Source organism: Grammomys surdaster, unplaced genomic scaffold (assembly GCF_004785775.1).
Source record: "Grammomys surdaster isolate TR1022 unplaced genomic scaffold, NIH_TR_1.0 136, whole genome shotgun sequence".
NCBI lineage: Eukaryota > Metazoa > Chordata > Mammalia > Rodentia > Muridae > Grammomys > Grammomys surdaster.
In genome coordinates, this window is record NW_021604594.1 from 16018676 (window position 1) to 16036114 (window position 17439).

At 43.1% G+C, this 17439-nt stretch overlaps 1 protein-coding gene across 1 annotated transcript in view; it reads left to right on the forward strand.

Moving 5' to 3' along the window:
* Positions 1 to 17439, forward strand: part of Stk39 (serine/threonine kinase 39) — a 266502-nt gene that overhangs the window by 88619 nt on the left and 160444 nt on the right. Inside the window, exons 6-8 of the mRNA XM_028762995.1 lie at positions 12167 to 12276; positions 12628 to 12729; positions 14897 to 15030. Of these exons, the coding sequence (XP_028618828.1) occupies positions 12167 to 12276; positions 12628 to 12729; positions 14897 to 15030 (346 nt within the window). The remainder of the gene's footprint in view (positions 1 to 12166; positions 12277 to 12627; positions 12730 to 14896; positions 15031 to 17439) is intronic.

The following is a 17439-nucleotide window of genomic DNA, read 5'->3' on the forward strand; positions in this document are numbered from 1 at the left end:
CTTGTGTTGTGGGGGAAGAGAGGCTGGTACTTTCAGCAAGGTAATGTGGAAACTTGATCTGTCCCAGAAGCAGCCTTTAGTAAGTATGGGCAGTCTCTGAAAGGAAGTGAATCTCAGTGAGTAATTGCCATTAGTGTCTGTGTCACACTTATTGACGACCTGGCCCTGAGTGTGGGCTCTGACACTCATTGGGATGCCAACTTGGGAGCTGGTATTGCCGGTTCTAACCCTGTAGCCCCATAGTCTGTATGTATCTGTGATAATGAAACACCAGAGCATGGTTAAAACACTCCATTTTGCAGTCAGCTAACTGTCGCCGGCTTGCGGAAGGGGGGCAGGGCTTTACCTCTTTGCAGTGTTGCAAGATGACAAGGAAGTGGTTAAAGGGCAGGGCTCTGTGCATTCTGTCAACCTCCTCCCCTGTTCCTTTGCTGTTCCCCTTTGTTTGCCCCTGTCATTTCCCATTCTCAAATGAGGGAAGAGTCCACTGTGTACTGCCCAGGTCACTTCCTGGCCTATAGTTTAAAACAGATTGATGGAGTAAATAAAGCCCCTCTCCACTGCCCACTGCCTCTGTGACTGCAGGGGAGGGATCTGCCTGTGGCTGTGTCCCCTCTACACATGCTTCTGGTCTTCAGGACCCTCTCCGCTTTCCTAACATCATCTACCCCCTACACCTCTATTTCTGGCAACCACTCCTTGTGAAACCCTCTCCCATCCTCCCCTTCACTAACCCATCCTCACTTGGTTGAGCCCCTAAGAACTTTCAACATGGTCTCTGCACATCCTCACCTGATCTAGCCTGTGGTACCATGTGGAAATTGGGTCCCACCTTTTCCCACTTCCTTCCAAACCAGGTAGCTCCCAAAGGTAGAAACTCTGTGTTGTCTATTGCTGCTTCACCAGAGAGTGCCTGACAGGAGGGAGAGGTTCAGGAAAGTTTGCTTCCTGTGATCTGACTCGGACACCTGATGGAGGCCCTGTCTCCTGCAAGTCAAGGAGCCTATTGGTGGTCTAAGGCACAGTGGGTATATTAACTGAAGAAGCTTATATATAACAACGTACCAGGGCACACACTTGCATTTCCCCCTAAAGTTGAAAGTAGGATTTTGTTTTAGAGACAGGCTCACTCATTTGTTGCCCAGCTGTTCTTGAACTCAGAATCTTGTTTCCACCTCCTGAGTACAGGCAGGCCAGTGCACCTCACTTAAGATAGTTTCTTAATGAAAAAAGAAAGGTATGCTCTGGCCTGGGTAACTATGGATTGAGCAGTTAATGAAATCAAGGAGAGTGGAGCGAGAAAACACGAGACATTGGGTATGTCTAGAAAATAGAGTCCGTAGATGAATTGGAAGCTTTGGTGCATATGAGTTGTTTTGTAGTCAACCAGAGTACTTGTTTTGAGATTCAGGGATAGTTCACAATCATGTAAATTATGGTTTGGCACAGACTAGATTATTACTATACATTTTTTTATTAATAAGGAGAGTAAATTGATGTGACTTTTTGTCTTGAGGGACTTTGATAGATGATAGTTATTTGGTGAAACCTCTAGCCTGAGCCAAGGATGTGATGAGTTCTGGAAGCTTGGTTTTCTTTTCCAGCTGTACACCATCAGCAAGAGGCACCTGGGACAGACTGTGAACAGCTCCCCCCCCACCCCCCTTGGCAGCTGCTAGGATTAGCTTGGGCAATAACTCAAGGAAGCTTCCAGGGTGAATCCAGCAAGGAAGAAGCACTCTGCTCTGCTTCTGGCTGGAGTCCTTCCTCAGCTGTGCACACTGAACTGCGTGGGGCGGGGGTGGGGTGGGGGTGGAGGTGGAGGTGGGTGTGGGTCTGAGCATCAGGAAAGTAGATGGGATTCAGTCTCTTTCCCTCTTTCCCTTCCTGCCTTCCTTCTCTCTTTTCCTCTGTTCTTTCCTTTCTTCTTTTCAGGGCTTTAGTTATCACCAGTAAGTTTCATATATTATAAAAACTATAAAGATCTGGGCAAAACTGGGGTCTTAGACCGAAAGAATACGTTGAGTCTATTATTGCATTATTTTTTTCATTTATTTTCCCAGCTTTTATTTGTTACGGCCTGTTCTGCCCTTGGCAAAGGTGAGCACTAGATGCTTAGGCTCAATGTATCTTAAATGACTAGTTGACATATATCAGTCAAGCATTTGCACAGAGTCCTCTGAGTTGACAGAGTGGCAAACAATGGAAATATATTGCCATCAAGGACAGAGCACAAGTGGAATTGGCCGGACACATTTGACTGTAAGATAGTATATGTACACATGTTTACATGTGTCAGGTGTGTATTTGTTCATGTTACCAGCAGGAAGGCAGGAGTGTGTTTATGTGTGTGCATGTGAGTGGAGCCATAGCTCAGCTCTCAGTATTTTCCTCATAGGCCCTCTACCTTATTAATTTTGCCAGTGTGGTTATGCATGTGTGTGCACATGGGCTTGTGTGGTTGTCCTTGCCCTCGCCTGCTCTTGCGGAGGCAAATGGTCAGTGTTTGGTGTCTCCTTCTATTCCTTTCTGTCTTACCGTTTTGAGACATGGTCTGCACTGAATCTCGAGCTTGGCTAGACTAGCTGGCCCGTGGTGCTGCGTGAGAACCTGACACATAGCAAGAAGAGCTTAAAAATACCAAGCAACCACGTCCCGTGAATACTCTTAATACATAGTTGTTTTAAATGTGGGAGTTTTTCTTATTGCAAATTTGAAATCCTGCAGATTCTCTGAATAGTTATCCTCCATTAATCCTTCTTAGAACTTTGCAGAAAATGATGTCAGTTGTTTCCTTGAATACTTGTGGCAACTGGGGTTATTCTCACCATTTCCCACAGGGCCTATCTCTTTCAAGTGTACAGATAGGCGCTTGTGGTTTCATAGAAGCTTCTGATAATGGAACCAGTTCAGTAGAGATTCGCCTGAAAAAGGCCACCTGCGGGTGCATAAATGTTGCATTGGAAATTTATAAGTATTAATATTTGATCTAAGAATGCATGTGCTTGTCTTTTTGGATATGGCCAGCTGCAGACCCTCCCGTGACTTCAGAAGCATGACTCTGGCTTTGGAAATGATCTGTGTGTAGTGTGTTTACCTCAGAGCAGTGCTGGCCACTCAGCAGAGCAGGCTTCAGCGCTGAGGGATCTGAGGACTGCTGAGCTGTTACAGACTTGTGTGTGGAAGTTCAGTCAGTCAGAAGGTCATGCGAGCAGATTGCTCTCACATCTCCTCAGACTGTCCTTGCAGTGCCTGTGGTGGAGCCCCTACCACCATGATCTCCCATAGGAACTTTTACTCTACACTTCCTGACAGTTCAGCTGCTCCAGGGATCAGTTCCTTCAGCTGGAAAATAAGGAGAGTTGACAACACGATCTCCGAGGACCTATCTTGTATCAGAACGTTTGTGTGGCGCCTCATCAACTGTAATCACTAAAGACCTTTCCAGTCCTGTTTTAAATCGAACAAACCAGAGGATCACCTTGGGCATGGAGGAGGATGTGATTAAGCCTAGTTTTGTGTCTGTGTTTACCATTGTCAGAATGTTTTTAAATTAGCCCTTTTATGCACTGGAAAACTTGGTTCTCCTTTGTTCACAGTAAGAGTCATATTCAACAGGAAGTTAGTTGACCATTGATTGGTGTATCATTTGTACTGGAGAAAACTGGCTTCTGTCTGGACCTTCAACATAGCTGGATTAAGACTCCAGTTTTCTAGCCACATTGGAAGGAAACTGGTTGGTGGAAATACTTAGAATCTACCTAGATGATACCCTAAGTCTGGGTATCTGGGTAGGCTTGCTTCCTTTTTCCTTTATTTTTATATTTAAAATTCTTTTTTTTTCAAGAACGTAAAGGCATGTCCTCTAGTTTCTTCTCTTATTTTGCTGTCAGAAAGAGTTGGGAAATCGTCATTGTCTGATGATTCAAAGACCATCAGGACAGCCCCTCTCTTTCACCCATTGATGGGGAACACGCATTTGTCCAGAACAGCTGACAATTGACCCTCCAGGGCCCAGACTCAGGAAATTCCACAGGATCATGTTTTTGGACTGTGAATGCCTTAGACACTATCCTAAGGAATGGGGGGTGGGGGCGCTCAGCTAATAAAGTCAGACCAGGTCAGTGAGCACCATTTGTTTGTAAGAAGGAAAATGCAAAATGAAAGGCAGGGGCCTGGTGGGAGGCAAAGTGAGGGCAGCAGTGATGTTTTTAGATGATTCTGATATTCCCCACACTCCACAGACCAGGATTCTCTCTGGAGCAGGGCAGGTGGCATGCAAGCATTTGATGACTAATTGTAGATCAGCTGCCAACACGATTGTCAAGTCCCTTAAAAGACGAGTGGGTTCATGGCTATTGCTGTGATGAGATGACATTTTACCCTTAGTTGGGCAGTGTCCTCACGAGTGGGATAGGAGTGATTGGAGGAGGTCACTTCTGTGCATAAAACAGACAGCACAGCTTCTCTCCCTGTACCTCGGCCTCTCCGCTGAGCAGCTGTTAGTGATGGGCAGTTGACAGGAATGTGGTCATACATTATTTTCAAGATTCTGAATCCCCATAGAGGTGTGACTGTGCTTGGCTACTTGGCCTTGTGGACACAATGGGCACAGTTGAGAGTCACTGGATTAGGCAGTTGACTGTCACATGTCATTTACACTTGCATTGCCCTTGGATTTGCTGCCTCACAAAAATATGTGACCTTATAGACATATCTACTTTTCCCTACATTCTCTTTTCATGGCTGTGGTTCTCTTCTTCTAAGAGGTGAATGGAGGAGGTTGGGGGGATGCCATGCACTCCCCTCTTCCAGGCACAGTGATTGGCTACAAAACCTCAACTTTAGTGCACAATGAGTCAGCCTAGCATCTTTCCATAGTGCAGATTCTGATCCAGTGGCTCTGGACTGGGCCCTGAGGCCCTGCATGTCTGAGATGCTCCCAGGTGACACTGCTCACTCCAGTCTCTGGACTACATCGACTCTGAGGGTCGAGACTACAGCGTTTTAAAGATAGCTCTGTTTTCTATTTCCTAGAAGTGTGTTGTACCGATCAAGGTTGTGAAATTATTGCTTCAAATAGCAGGCAAAAGTTAGACTTTGCTTTCAGTCTGCTCTTCATCCCCCTTGAGACAGTTCTGCAATTATTCATCTTGAGTTATGCCCCTGGCATTAAAAGCGGTGCTAATACTGGAGCTGTTTTATAATAAAAAGTTGCAATGCATAGTCAACTGTTTTTTTGCTGATTTTTTTTAAAAACCAAATCCTTTTGGGGATTGCAACAACTCTGGTCTTTGGTGTATTTGTTAACTCTTGGCAGTCAGGCAGTGCGACAGGGCACATGGTTGGGTTGGCTGGCGGGAGACAGGGGACTGTAAGTGTTAAGCCTTTGGGTACAAGTCCTAGAGTTGTTGTCTAATAGGAGATTAAGCATCAAGGACATTGGAATACCTCCCGTATCCAGGAATCTTGGCCACATGGTTTCCCAGTTGCTGCAGGGCATTGTGAAGGTCATGGACTCCTGTTTCCTTGCTATGTCTGCTGTGTCTGAGTGAGCACCATACTTTTGGGTTGCGGAACCCTGTTGAGCAGAACCCAGGCACCACTCTCCCGACCAGGAGCACCTGTCTTCTTCGGCTGCTGTTGCATTTGGCACAGGAAGGAGAGTTTGGGAAGCAAAGGAGCCCATTTAGGTGTAGACTTTCCCACAGGAGCTTGCAGTACATACCCCTCGGGTCTCACTTGGTATCTCCTAAACTCCCCAGTTACTGTGCATGTGGCCCGATGGCAGTTAGATTCATTTTAGTGGATGTGCTGAAAAGCCACTGTCATGATAGAGGGAAAACTTTTCTAGAAGGAAAGGAGCCCTCTTAAGTGTAGGTGGTTGCTGTCCCTGAGCTTGGCGGCATCTGGGCTCCATCCCCTTAGCTTTGAATTCTGCTCCTGGCCCAGAAAGAGGTGTCTGGAGTTCTGCTGAGCGGGGTTCCAAAACCCAGAGGTCTGGTGCTTATTTAAAGTGTCCCCTCTGCATCCTTCGAGGAAGTACTGCCCCAGACTCTCCTGTTCTTTCAGTTGCAGGTTTCCCAGCTGATAGGAAGGAGGTTGTGACCTCTGGGTTTCCACTTAGACTTGGCTCTCAGTGCCCGGAGGCCTGAAGACATTTTGACGATGGCCCAGCTCCAAGAAAGCTAGAGGTTGCTGTGATCTAGTTCTTAAGCACAGATAAACTGGTGGACAAAGACCAGATTTAATCACTCATTAGAAAAGTGAAACAACCGGTTGGCTACTTGGTCAGTTCCAGAAGCTGGATGGCACTTGGCTAGCTTTTGTGACAGTTGGGAAAACTTACTTACCTTGGGAAGAGGCAAAACAGGAAGCTGGGTAGCTCCTCAGGCAGCTGACTTCTGGCCTTGGAGGAGTTTCCTCATTCCTCAGTGCCAATCTTGAGGGGATTAGGGAGTTGATCGGAGTCCCAAGGTCAAAACTCTATTTCAGGAAGAATGACTTTAGGAAGGATTTGTACTGGAGGACCACATCGGAAGAGGCACACCTGACTCTGCAGTTGTGGAAGCCATGTCTCCCCCTGGTCCTGCTTTTCCTCCCTCTCTAAGAAATGGGGGTGAAGGGCAGCTGAGTGTCATCTGTTTTTGTTGCTATTATTTTTATTGATGTCTATTGACCCATGCAAAGGTCACTCTTTTAAGCATTTCCTCATGTCTGATCTCCCTGGAAAGGCAATTGTGTCTGAACTACAACTTTGCAAGCTCACGGTGTCTAGGCCCAGGCCTTGCACCTTACTGGGGACTGAGCAAGATTCAGTAATGCTGACAAACTTCCCTGCACACATTGACACACGCCCCAGTATAAACAGCACAAGAAACAGGAGCTACATTGTTCAAACCCATTCTATAGTTGGTTCCTAACAGAACAGAGATGAGTTCACCTCTGTTTTTGTAATGATTTAAGTAATGATTTAAGTCACACTGTTTTTTCTGTTCTTGTTGGGGGTCTGTCATTTTAAGGAACCTGTGGGGCTCAGAAAAGCCAATCCCCTGGTGGGTTGAGGATGTTAACTAGGTATTCAGAAGTGCATTTCAGTTTGACAGCCTCTCATAAAGGGGTTGGAGAAATAGAAAACAAAACAAAACAAAACAAAAATCAAACAAAAAAAAACCCTATCACCAAAACCTAACAACCAAAAAACCCAGCTTCAAGTTAAATTATAAAAAGATTGTTTTTGATGACATGAATATAAGATTTAGTTATGTTGACTGTAACATGAATATAACATTTATAAAGAGATTGTTTTTGATAACATGAGTGTAACATTTGACCGAAGAACGTTGAACTTCTCTTTCTGACATGTATAATCACAACTTGGCCTTTACTCTGGGCAAGCTTAGACATTAACATTAATCCCCCATATTCCATTTTGATCGTGTTGGCTTTCTTTGAGAAGGACTATGATTTTATTTTCTGTCCTCTATCACTGTGTTCTTTGGCAAGCCTTGAGTCTTCTTTTCCCTTCCTCCTTTCCGATTCCGGTATCCACTAAGTCAGGGATCCCACTCTGTTAATTGCACTGCTGAGTTACAGCTGCGGTTGATCATGTCCCATTTCCCAGTCCTCCCCTTCTTCCTCCCTCCCCCCGCCCCCGCTGCCAGCCCCTTTCCTTTCGTGAGCAATTTTGCCTGGACTTTCTCAATATTCTCTAGAGACAGCCAGTTTGGTCCCTGGTGTTAGTTGGACCAGGTGCAAGTTGCCTTCTCTGTGGGCAGACCTTGAGATTGGACCCCTCAAGCTTCTCACTCAGCTGCTTGACTTTATAAAACCCTGGCCTCTAGTAACAGGGGTCTCTGGTAGCTAAGACCTCTCCAGGACTTCCCTCCTCCAAAGATATGAGGCCATCCACCTCTCTTCAGCGAGCCAGTGCGGAGTACTGAAACCTTGGTGCTTGTCTTATACATTATGAATTACTTTTAGAAAGTTCTGAACTATCAAATAAAATTCTGTGTTTCTCTACCAGATGTTGAACTGACCCAGTGTCAGAGTTTACTATACAAAGTTTCATATATATATATGAAAATATATTTATATTATGTTAACAGTATGTAGAGTAAAATACTACATTTTATTGGCTGTTTGATGGTGAGTACTGCTACTGAACGGCTTCTCCACCACAACAGCTGTTCCTTTTAGAGCATAGCAGGTGCTGAGGAAAGTTGTGGTAGGCAAGGGCTGGTGACTTAATGGAGTTCTCCTAACTCTTAATGATACTGATTTTCAGACCAATTTCACCATTCATTAATAGCGAGCCCCTAGAAGGTTCTCCCAGTTTATCCTGTAAGCTCAGGGAAGTCTATGATCTCATTCCCTGTAGGTGAATGAAAAGTTCCCTTTCGGCAGGCACACCAAGAATTCTTTTGTCCTTGCATTTGGCACGAGTAAACCAAGTCTACACAGGGGTACCAGAGAGTGAATCTATATTTAGGCCTGACTGATATTTTTCGTGATTTTCATGTAAGGTATAGAAAAAGCTCTCAAATACTTTGCAGCTTTTCTGTGCTGAGAGTCTCCATTGTCACAAGTAAAGGCTTCTTCCCAGCATCCATTAGGCCCCTGGAGGGGTCCCTGTTTTCTGCTGTCACACATCCTTGGCATTTGACCTTGATCTTACTTTTCTATAGTTAGATAAGAATATTCATATCGACCTCTGGTAACCAGGGTCCTCTGGTATCCAGGACCCCTCTGAGGCCAGCTGAGCTCCTGGGTTATGTATGGTATTACAAGTAGAATATCACAATGTATGTGTTGATTTTAGACATTGTAACAACATAACAGACAGACTAATTTTGTAGAGTAAATCAGGCATGAGGAATTGCCTCTTCCCATTGTTTTTGCTTTTTTTTTTTTAAATATGGGTTTGTTGCCGACAGTAAAAGGAGCAAGGAAACTTTTCTATAAAGACACTGGTGTTTGTTTTCTCTGGGAAAAGCTGTCATCAATGGAAGACATTTTGGGGGGGCTGGAGGTCCTGGTTGGATCTGGGAGCAGGGACAGATGTGCAGGAGAGGAAGGGGTTGATATTTATGTGTTAGGCTAAAGGACTTTGACTTCACCTTAAGGGGCAAGAGTGTCTTACCAGGCTTTTAAGGAGGCCTTGGGGCTGTGGCATAAATGGTCTCTTTCTTTAGTTGATTCTGGGACTGAGAGGAGCAGAAGATGGGGATTAAGGAGGCTGCCACAGGACTTTTAGCAAAAAGTAAGTTGGCTTAAAGGAAAACCTGACTGGAGGAATGAAAGGAGTGAATGGATTCAGAAGAGTTTGGAGCCCTTCGCTGCTAAGGTGACAGAACTCTTCCTGACCATTTCCTTACAGCAGCTTTTACATCCTGCAAAAGCAGAAAGGTGGGCCAGCTGGATTCATTTGACTCTGTTGCCAGAAAAGTGTTCATGATTTCTGACCTAAGGGTATCTGGCCCCAGTGAGCTGTATGCAGGCATCCCTAGGAGAACCAAGTTTCTCTTCACTGTTCTTCCCTGACTTGTTCTCACCATCACATGTGTACTATCTGAACAGAACAGAATATACTGATTTTCTTGTTTGTGTAAGTAACTATGATCTTCTCTCAGGATCTGTTCCTCAGTACGGATACATGGTTCTACGTCTGTATTAGCCACACATAGTTGCAAATTGTCACTATTCTGCAGTTGTAGTGCTGAGTGGATGTTAGGGTTGATATTTTCTGCTTCTGGATTTTTTTTTCTTTTTCTTTTTTTGTTGAGCTCCAAAGACATTTAGCCATCTGTTTTTGACTTGAAAGTAGATGTTCTCAGCTTAGGCTGTGAATAAGTATGTGACTCGTGTGAATCATGGACGATACATTGAAGAGGGATTGTCAATAGTTAATTGCTACTGTGTATCTTTCTCTACTAATATTTTTTTTAGCTTTTCAAATGTATAAGGTAAGCAGGTAGAATTTTAAGGAATTGAAGAGTAATAACTATAGTTTAATTGGCTCATATCTTTAAATGTTACCTTTAGTGTAAGAAGCTGATATTTCCTCAAAGCAACCTTTATCCACATTATTTATCGATAATATATATTTATTCAATATTTTCATATGATAAGATGATTTCAATACAAATAAAGTGTTGAATTCTTTGTTGAACTTCATGGGAGAAATGTAAGTCAAATTAAAATTTATATTTTTTAAAAGATTTAGAATTGTCAGTCACCAGTAGCAGGTGACAAATGACAGTTCACTTGATTCCTCTCTGAGCTACTGTGGTGTAGTCATTTAAAGAATTTCAGAGTAGGCTCTGTATATGTAAATTAAATTGTATGGCATATTTCAAAATATAACTTACGTTCAATATTAACATGCAAGTAGCAGTGTATCAAATATGCCATCTCCTAACTTTCATTTCATTTGCTTGTAACCGATGTCCTGTTGGGAGATGAATATGCTTAACTGTAACTAAAGCCAACATATTTGCACTTATGGGGCTGGTTACAGTGTTTCTAAATCACACCACAACAGTGCCAGAGGTCTAAAGCAAACTCCCATATGCCTTTGGTGGAGGTTTGTACTTGAGGTTGTTCTTTGTAAGTGCTAGCATCCTGACAGTCAACAAAGGGAACCAGTAGAAGAGAATCATATCAGAGCAGCATTGCAGCAAGCGAGCATCCTCCATAGCATCCTGCAATGTGGCGAGGTATTGGCTAGCATCCTTTTTTGGCAGACAGAGTCTTACTATGTAGCCCTGGCTGGCCTGTGCCTCTCAAGTGTTGGGATTAAAGGGATGTATTGCGGCACCCTGACCTTTCTATCTACCACTTCAGTCTCTGGGGATACTTGGATGAGGCTGTTACCAAGAACTATGCTAGTCTCGAGTAGTTGGCTCTTTAATTTATAACCTGCTTTTACTTGATATGCAAAAATGTAAGTGAGGATGCATGCATTAATAAGCAGCAGCTGTTCACTATTGTCAACTATAGAAGTTATTTTTGCATATTTGTCTATATTCATGTCCAGTATACCAAAGAAATCTCACACCAAATTTCTAATATGTAATGGGTATTAGGAAGAGTATGATGTTTTGGGCCAGTGTGATAGTTCCCTGGGCAAATGTGCTTGCCACACAAGCCTGAAGAATATGAGTCCGATGAGAGCCTAATATGAAGGAGTGATCCCTGTGGGAGGGGGAGAAAAACTTGCAAGTTTGCAGCTTGGCCAGGGAGCTGTAGTATGTAGCACTGCAGAAGCAGCAAGAGAGACACCTTGATACTGTAGAAGATGAGAAGCAAATTGACCTCTGGCCTCCACAAGTACACTAGATAAACACAGACAGACACATGTACTCATGTACACATGCACCTAATAAATCATGTACACATGCACCTAATAAATGAAGTAGAGTAAGAGATAATTTTAATTCTACATATCATTCCATCTGCACTTAATGAAAACTATCCAGGAAACTATGAGTGGAAAAAAAGGGGCGGGGTAGGGCAAGAAACAGTCTCTGCTGACTTAGCCTTTTCTTTGAGCGACCAGTTTCATAAAGACAGACTTATGCAGCTTGCTTTTATGATTTTGGCCAAAGTATTAATATATACTGTTTAGTCTAGAACATGATGGTATAGGGTGAATTCGTTTTTTCTTTATAAAATTAGCTTTTTGAACATTGGTAACTTAGAATTAAATGGGCTAGAAAATCACAATAAAACATACAAATAACTGTGTTACATACTAGTCTTACTTCCTCCAGTGATATTCTTGTTAGTGATTAAGGAAAAAAAAAGCTTAGATAAAAGCCAAGACATTTTATATTCTGGGCTTTTGAAATGTATTTATGCTTTCGTTGATATTGTAGTTAAAAGAAGCAGTGGCTTTCTGTACCTGTCTAGTAGAAAACATCCTATAGTTTGGTGAGGCCGCCTGGCCCATTGCCTCTGATAGCATGTTCTTCAGGATAGAGAATGGCAGACCACAGACGGCAGGACAAGCCTGGCTTATTTCCGAGAAAGCCCCATGAGTGTGTTTGCAGCTGTCCATTACTACCTAAGGCCCAACGGAGAGAGATGAGATTAGGACCAGAATTGATGAGACACATGGAGTATAAAATAAGGTTGATTTTGTTGTTGTTGTTGTTCTTTTCAGATTTTGGAGTAAGTGCATTCTTAGCAACAGGGGGTGATGTTACACGGAATAAAGTCAGAAAAACATTTGTTGGTACCCCATGTTGGATGGCCCCTGAAGTCATGGAACAGGTAAAAAAAACTATTAACCTGGTTGTTATTGTACAGTCATATGTATCACTGATATATATATGTATATGTATATATATATATATATGTATATATTCTAATTAATCTAACATAATACAGATTTGATGCACTGCAGGTGCTAATATTTCATTTCAATCAATTATTATAGTAGAATGTATCATACAGTGTAGATTTAAATTCCTGATTGCTAGCTGGCCCTAAGCAAACCACACTGACATTTTATGAACAGCTTTGGATAGCTGACACAGTAGTGGATGTACTGATGTATAACAGGCCTGCTACATGATTGTGAGTGATTTTTTTTTGTTTGTTCATCTTCTTTCTCCATCTTAGGTGAGAGGCTATGACTTCAAGGCTGACATGTGGAGTTTTGGAATAACTGCCATTGAATTAGCAACCGGAGCAGCGCCTTACCACAAATACCCTCCAATGAAAGTAATGACCACTGGGGAGATTTGTAGGGTTGGAACTGTGATGGGGGTGGTGGTGGAGGGTGGAGGTGGTAGGCATGGGTTCTTCAGTTCTCCTGAACATGCTTATTTTCCGCTTAGACTTGTGGGAGTTCTCTGGGGAATTTGGCCAAGTTGAAGGCTGACTCACGTTCTTGTGCGCTGAGTTGACAGAACTGGTACAGTGCAGAGTCGATAGATGCCTGGCCCTGACCTATGGACTCTTGAAAGAGCAGAAAGATCTCAGGTCTCCCAAGGAAGTCTAAGAATGGATTAGCGGGCTGTTCCATTTGCAGATGGCTCTCGGGCTGCTTGCTTTCTTTTTAAAATAAAGACTGCCTGTTCCATTTTCAGCCTGCTCCCAGAGCGCGGTGTTGTGGCTCATCTGATGGAGTGAGTCACTGTGTTTTGAGGCACCTTATACTTTGGATACTATTTTCAGGTTTTTGCTATTCTTCTATCTGCTCTACCTCAGGAATAGTGGTAGCCTTTCTAATTCCCCCAACTAGACTTTGTCTTGAGGCTGCAGTTGTTCAGTGCAAAGTATGGAGACGTTTCATCGAAACTCTGCTCTATGCTGGCTTTGTTTTTCAACTTTTAGCTTTTAGATAATTTAAAAGAATTGAAACCTGTTTATAAATCGGTTCCCTACGTCTAGTGGTATTTATAAAGTGGGAAGCGGGGCAGAGCTTAGGGATAGAGAAAATGCTTAGGGCATGTGAGGTTTGGCATTGATCCCTGTTGAATTTCCAACCTCTTCACCTTCCCCCAGATGCACTTTCTAATTGTAGAAAACCTCAAAGCGTTAAAAGAAATAGCAAGAAAGAATAATCACCTATGTCTCACCAGCCACAAATAATCTCTGTTAATGTTTTAGTGGTGTTAATATCCTACTTTAAAAAAATAACTTTTTTTTTTTTTTAGTGATTGTGCCCAGGATTTCCCTTGTGCTGAGCAGATCGGACTGCTGAGCTTACACGCCATACCCTGTCTGATGTCTATTTCTGTCTAAAATGTTAACATAGTTAAACTGTCATTGATATGCTTAATGCATATAGTGAATATCTTTATGATTATTAGCAGAAAATTTGAAGTTGACATGTAACCCATAGAAGAGATTTTTCTGGGAAAAATACCAGAGGAACTCCGAGAACTCTGTCTTTTATCCATTTTTTTTATTCTTTATGTTTCTTTATCTCCCTGTTTCCACTTGTTTTTCCCACCTGAATCTGGAGAGGCCCTTGTTAATCCCAGCTTGATGCCCGCCAGGACTATGTTTCAGTTCACAGGAACCCACAGTCTCCTTCTGGATGTTGTCTTCCACAGACAACAGTCAGTTTTAACATTCATCTATTCCTCTTTTCATCTGTGCCTCAAAGTGCTCCAAAGGCGTCTTGACATGTATAGCATTTGCATAAATTAGGCCTGATTTATGCATTAAGGAGGTTCATTCATTTTTATAGGTCAATAGCACGCTATACCGTCTACTCGCTTTTTCAGTAAATACTCCTCTTAGTGTGAAAGAGTTGAATTATTTCCTTTTCGACTCGAAACTGTACTTTGTTTTGTCCCCTGCCATGTAGCACAGACTTTGATATGATTATAGTTTTTTTGTACCTTATGATTATATCCTGGCCATCAGTATCTTATTATTTCATTTTCTTGTAACCAAGCCCTTTTAGCAGTTTTCTCATGCTGTGTTCTCTTTACCTCCTGGGCTGCTCTGGCTTTATTTTTAGGGTTGCTAATATGTTGCAGGAGCACACTGGGTTCTGTGCTTATGAATGGCCTTCACACTTGAATGTCCCTTTGTCTCCTGACCACCACTCTTTCCTAATCAGCCTGCGCTGTAGCTACATGTTCCCTGAGGTCCCGTGAGAGCTAGCTACTTCCCAGAAAACATTTTTCTCTGTGGCTTTCAGAGACTGTTCCTAACACACAGAGCAAATTTCATAAGTTCTGTCCATGAGAATAACCAAAAGGCGAAGGAGGGTGTGGGTAGATATGCTAGGAAAAATGTGTGCTTTTAGCACACGACTTTAGGACGTTAAAATCCTGGGAAAGGTATGTCCGTTGATGCTTTTGTGGAAACGGTGAAAATTCCATCATCACTCATTCAGCAGAGGCCTGCTCCTCTTTTGTTTTGGCTGTAGGTGCTAATGCTGACATTGCAAAATGACCCGCCTACTTTAGAAACTGGCGTAGAGGATAAAGAAATGATGAAAAAGTACGGCAAGTCCTTCAGAAAGTTGCTTTCACTGTGTCTTCAGAAAGATCCTTCCAAAAGGTATGGCACATTCAGAGTGGGATCAACTCACCGGCTTTGAGTTTAGACAAAGCTATGTTGGTGGAAGAGAAGAACCTACCTTGCTCTGGCCCCCGTGCATCATCCTGGTAGAGGGAGAAAGCCTGCAGGGGGAGAGAAGCCAGAGTAGCACAGGGGGAGGGGGAGCGAGGGAGGGGGAGGGGGAAGGGGAGGGGAAGGAAAAAGCCAGTGTAATACTATAGGGAGGAGGAGGAAGAATTGGTCCTGCTTGCTCTGGGTAGTTGGGTAGGTGCTGTCACCGAGAGAAAGTGACAAAGCAGCCGCTGACAGGGGTTAGGGAAGCCTAGCTTACATCCTGCACTACTTAGGTTGAGCAGACCTCCCAGGATTGGAATATCTGGCTAGCTCCAGTCTGAACCAGGCCTAGTTACTGAATTTTGCATGAGTTTCCTTTTAGTTGCAGAACAGGTTGTTTGTGCGGTTAACAGATTAGCAGCAGGCTAAAGTTTCCCTAGAAGGACAGGGGAAGCAAGTGACTTTAAATTGAGTTAGTGTTTCCTTTGTATTCTTATGTTACTGCCCTGCACTGGAACAACAGTTTTCTGAACTGTTTCTTCCTTTTTAATTCCTTGACTTTGAAATACCCCTGACAGACAATGGAACCCAGAATCTTTTATCATCTAAAGGAGAGTTTTAATGATGCAAATCAGTGGCAAGCCTACGCCTTGTGAAGATTTGGCATCTCCCTAACAGACCTGGATAGTCCCTCTGTCTATCATAAGTTCACCACGGTGCTGATTTTCTACTTAGATTTAATAATAATAATAGTAGTTAGACCAGACTTCTTTAACTTGAAAGCAGTCCTTGTGGCATTTTGTGACTATTTGCTATTGCAAATTTTTAATTATTTCCCGCAAATAATACCCACAGACTGTGGTCGACGTTTCTCTTGTCCTTATGGTTGGTCTTTAGGGATTAGTCTTCCACCAGTGACCTTCCCCTGGGCTTCCTTTCCACTCTCCTCTTGGTAACAATGCTCTTAGATTTTAATTTTTTTCTTCAGCTTCTGCTTACCCTTTCCTTTTTGGGGCAGGGGTGGGGGGGGGCATGGCATTGCTACAAGGAAAAAATTGACGTTACACCTGGTGCTAGCTAGTCTTCTGTCTTTACTGACAGCCTTTGGCATTCTGGAATAAGTTGAGGTTCCATCTAGTGGCTGTGACAAGTAATGCCACCCAACTCTGAAAATGGTTCCGGGGTAGACTTGTTAGTGTGGTGACAGGTTTCTGATTTAGTCGAAATAATTTGATTTCAGTGCAGTGTATTTAAACGATTTTGTTTCTTGATAAACTTAAAGACTTTTCCAGGTTTTATACACCGTGTGAGTTCTGAATCCCGGTTCCCTCTGTCCCTCAGTGAGACAGTGAGCTGCAAGAGAAGAAAGGCAGATTCTTTGTGTTGGTATGTGCCTGAAGCCTCTCTGTCAAGGCACTCTGCATTGTTTAGCATGTGTGAGCAGGTGAAGGCCTCCTAAGTGCTGTCTCCATAACCTTATCCCCACACCGTGCAGCTGCTCTGTCAGAGGGGTTAGAGACCATTAGTGCTGTACCCGCTCCCCAGAGGCTCTTTCTGTTAATGAAAAGAGACAGACGGTGAAGATGGATGTGAGGAAGAGCACAGACACACACACACGCACACGCACACGCACACGCACACAAACAATCATCATGGGAAGAAATATATTGTTGATATAACAAAAAGCATTTATGCACATGATAAAATTTTGAAATTTTGGTGACATTTCCAGAAAATTTTTAGTCCCTCTGCTCTGTTCATGTTGTTTAAGGCTTTCTGCTTTCTCTCTGTTATTTTTCCTTCCCCTTCTCTTTCTGTAGTTTTTCAATACCGAATGGGATTCTGAGCTCTATTTTTTTCTCATTCTCATGACTTAATTTCTTTGTCTATATAATGGTTCTAGTAATACTAGTTTCAAAGGGTTCTTCTGAGGATGTGGTGAACTGACCGCCGAGAGGTGCTGCAGAGCCTGGGGTGGGCTCCAGAGCTCTGGATATAGAGACTTCCTTCATCATTTGCTTCCATCCTATCGGGAGAATCGCTGTCATTTTATATACTAATCATAGTATGGTAATGTTGTATCTTCTTAAATCACTATTACACAGTATGCTTTTGTCGATTTACACAACAAATTCAGACTTTTAGAATGACACACACTCTTCTTGATATGTGGAGACTCATGGGAGTTTGCCATCTGGCGGTGATTTAAATCCTTTGAGGAGGGTCTCAGAAACAGAAATCAGGTTCAAGAGGGTTTAGGAGTTGAAGGAAAACTGGTAATTCTTGTGTGTTTGTGTTGCCTGCGTTAGCTCATCTCCCCGTAGTTGACAGGCAGCAAAGCTAGTGCTGAGACTT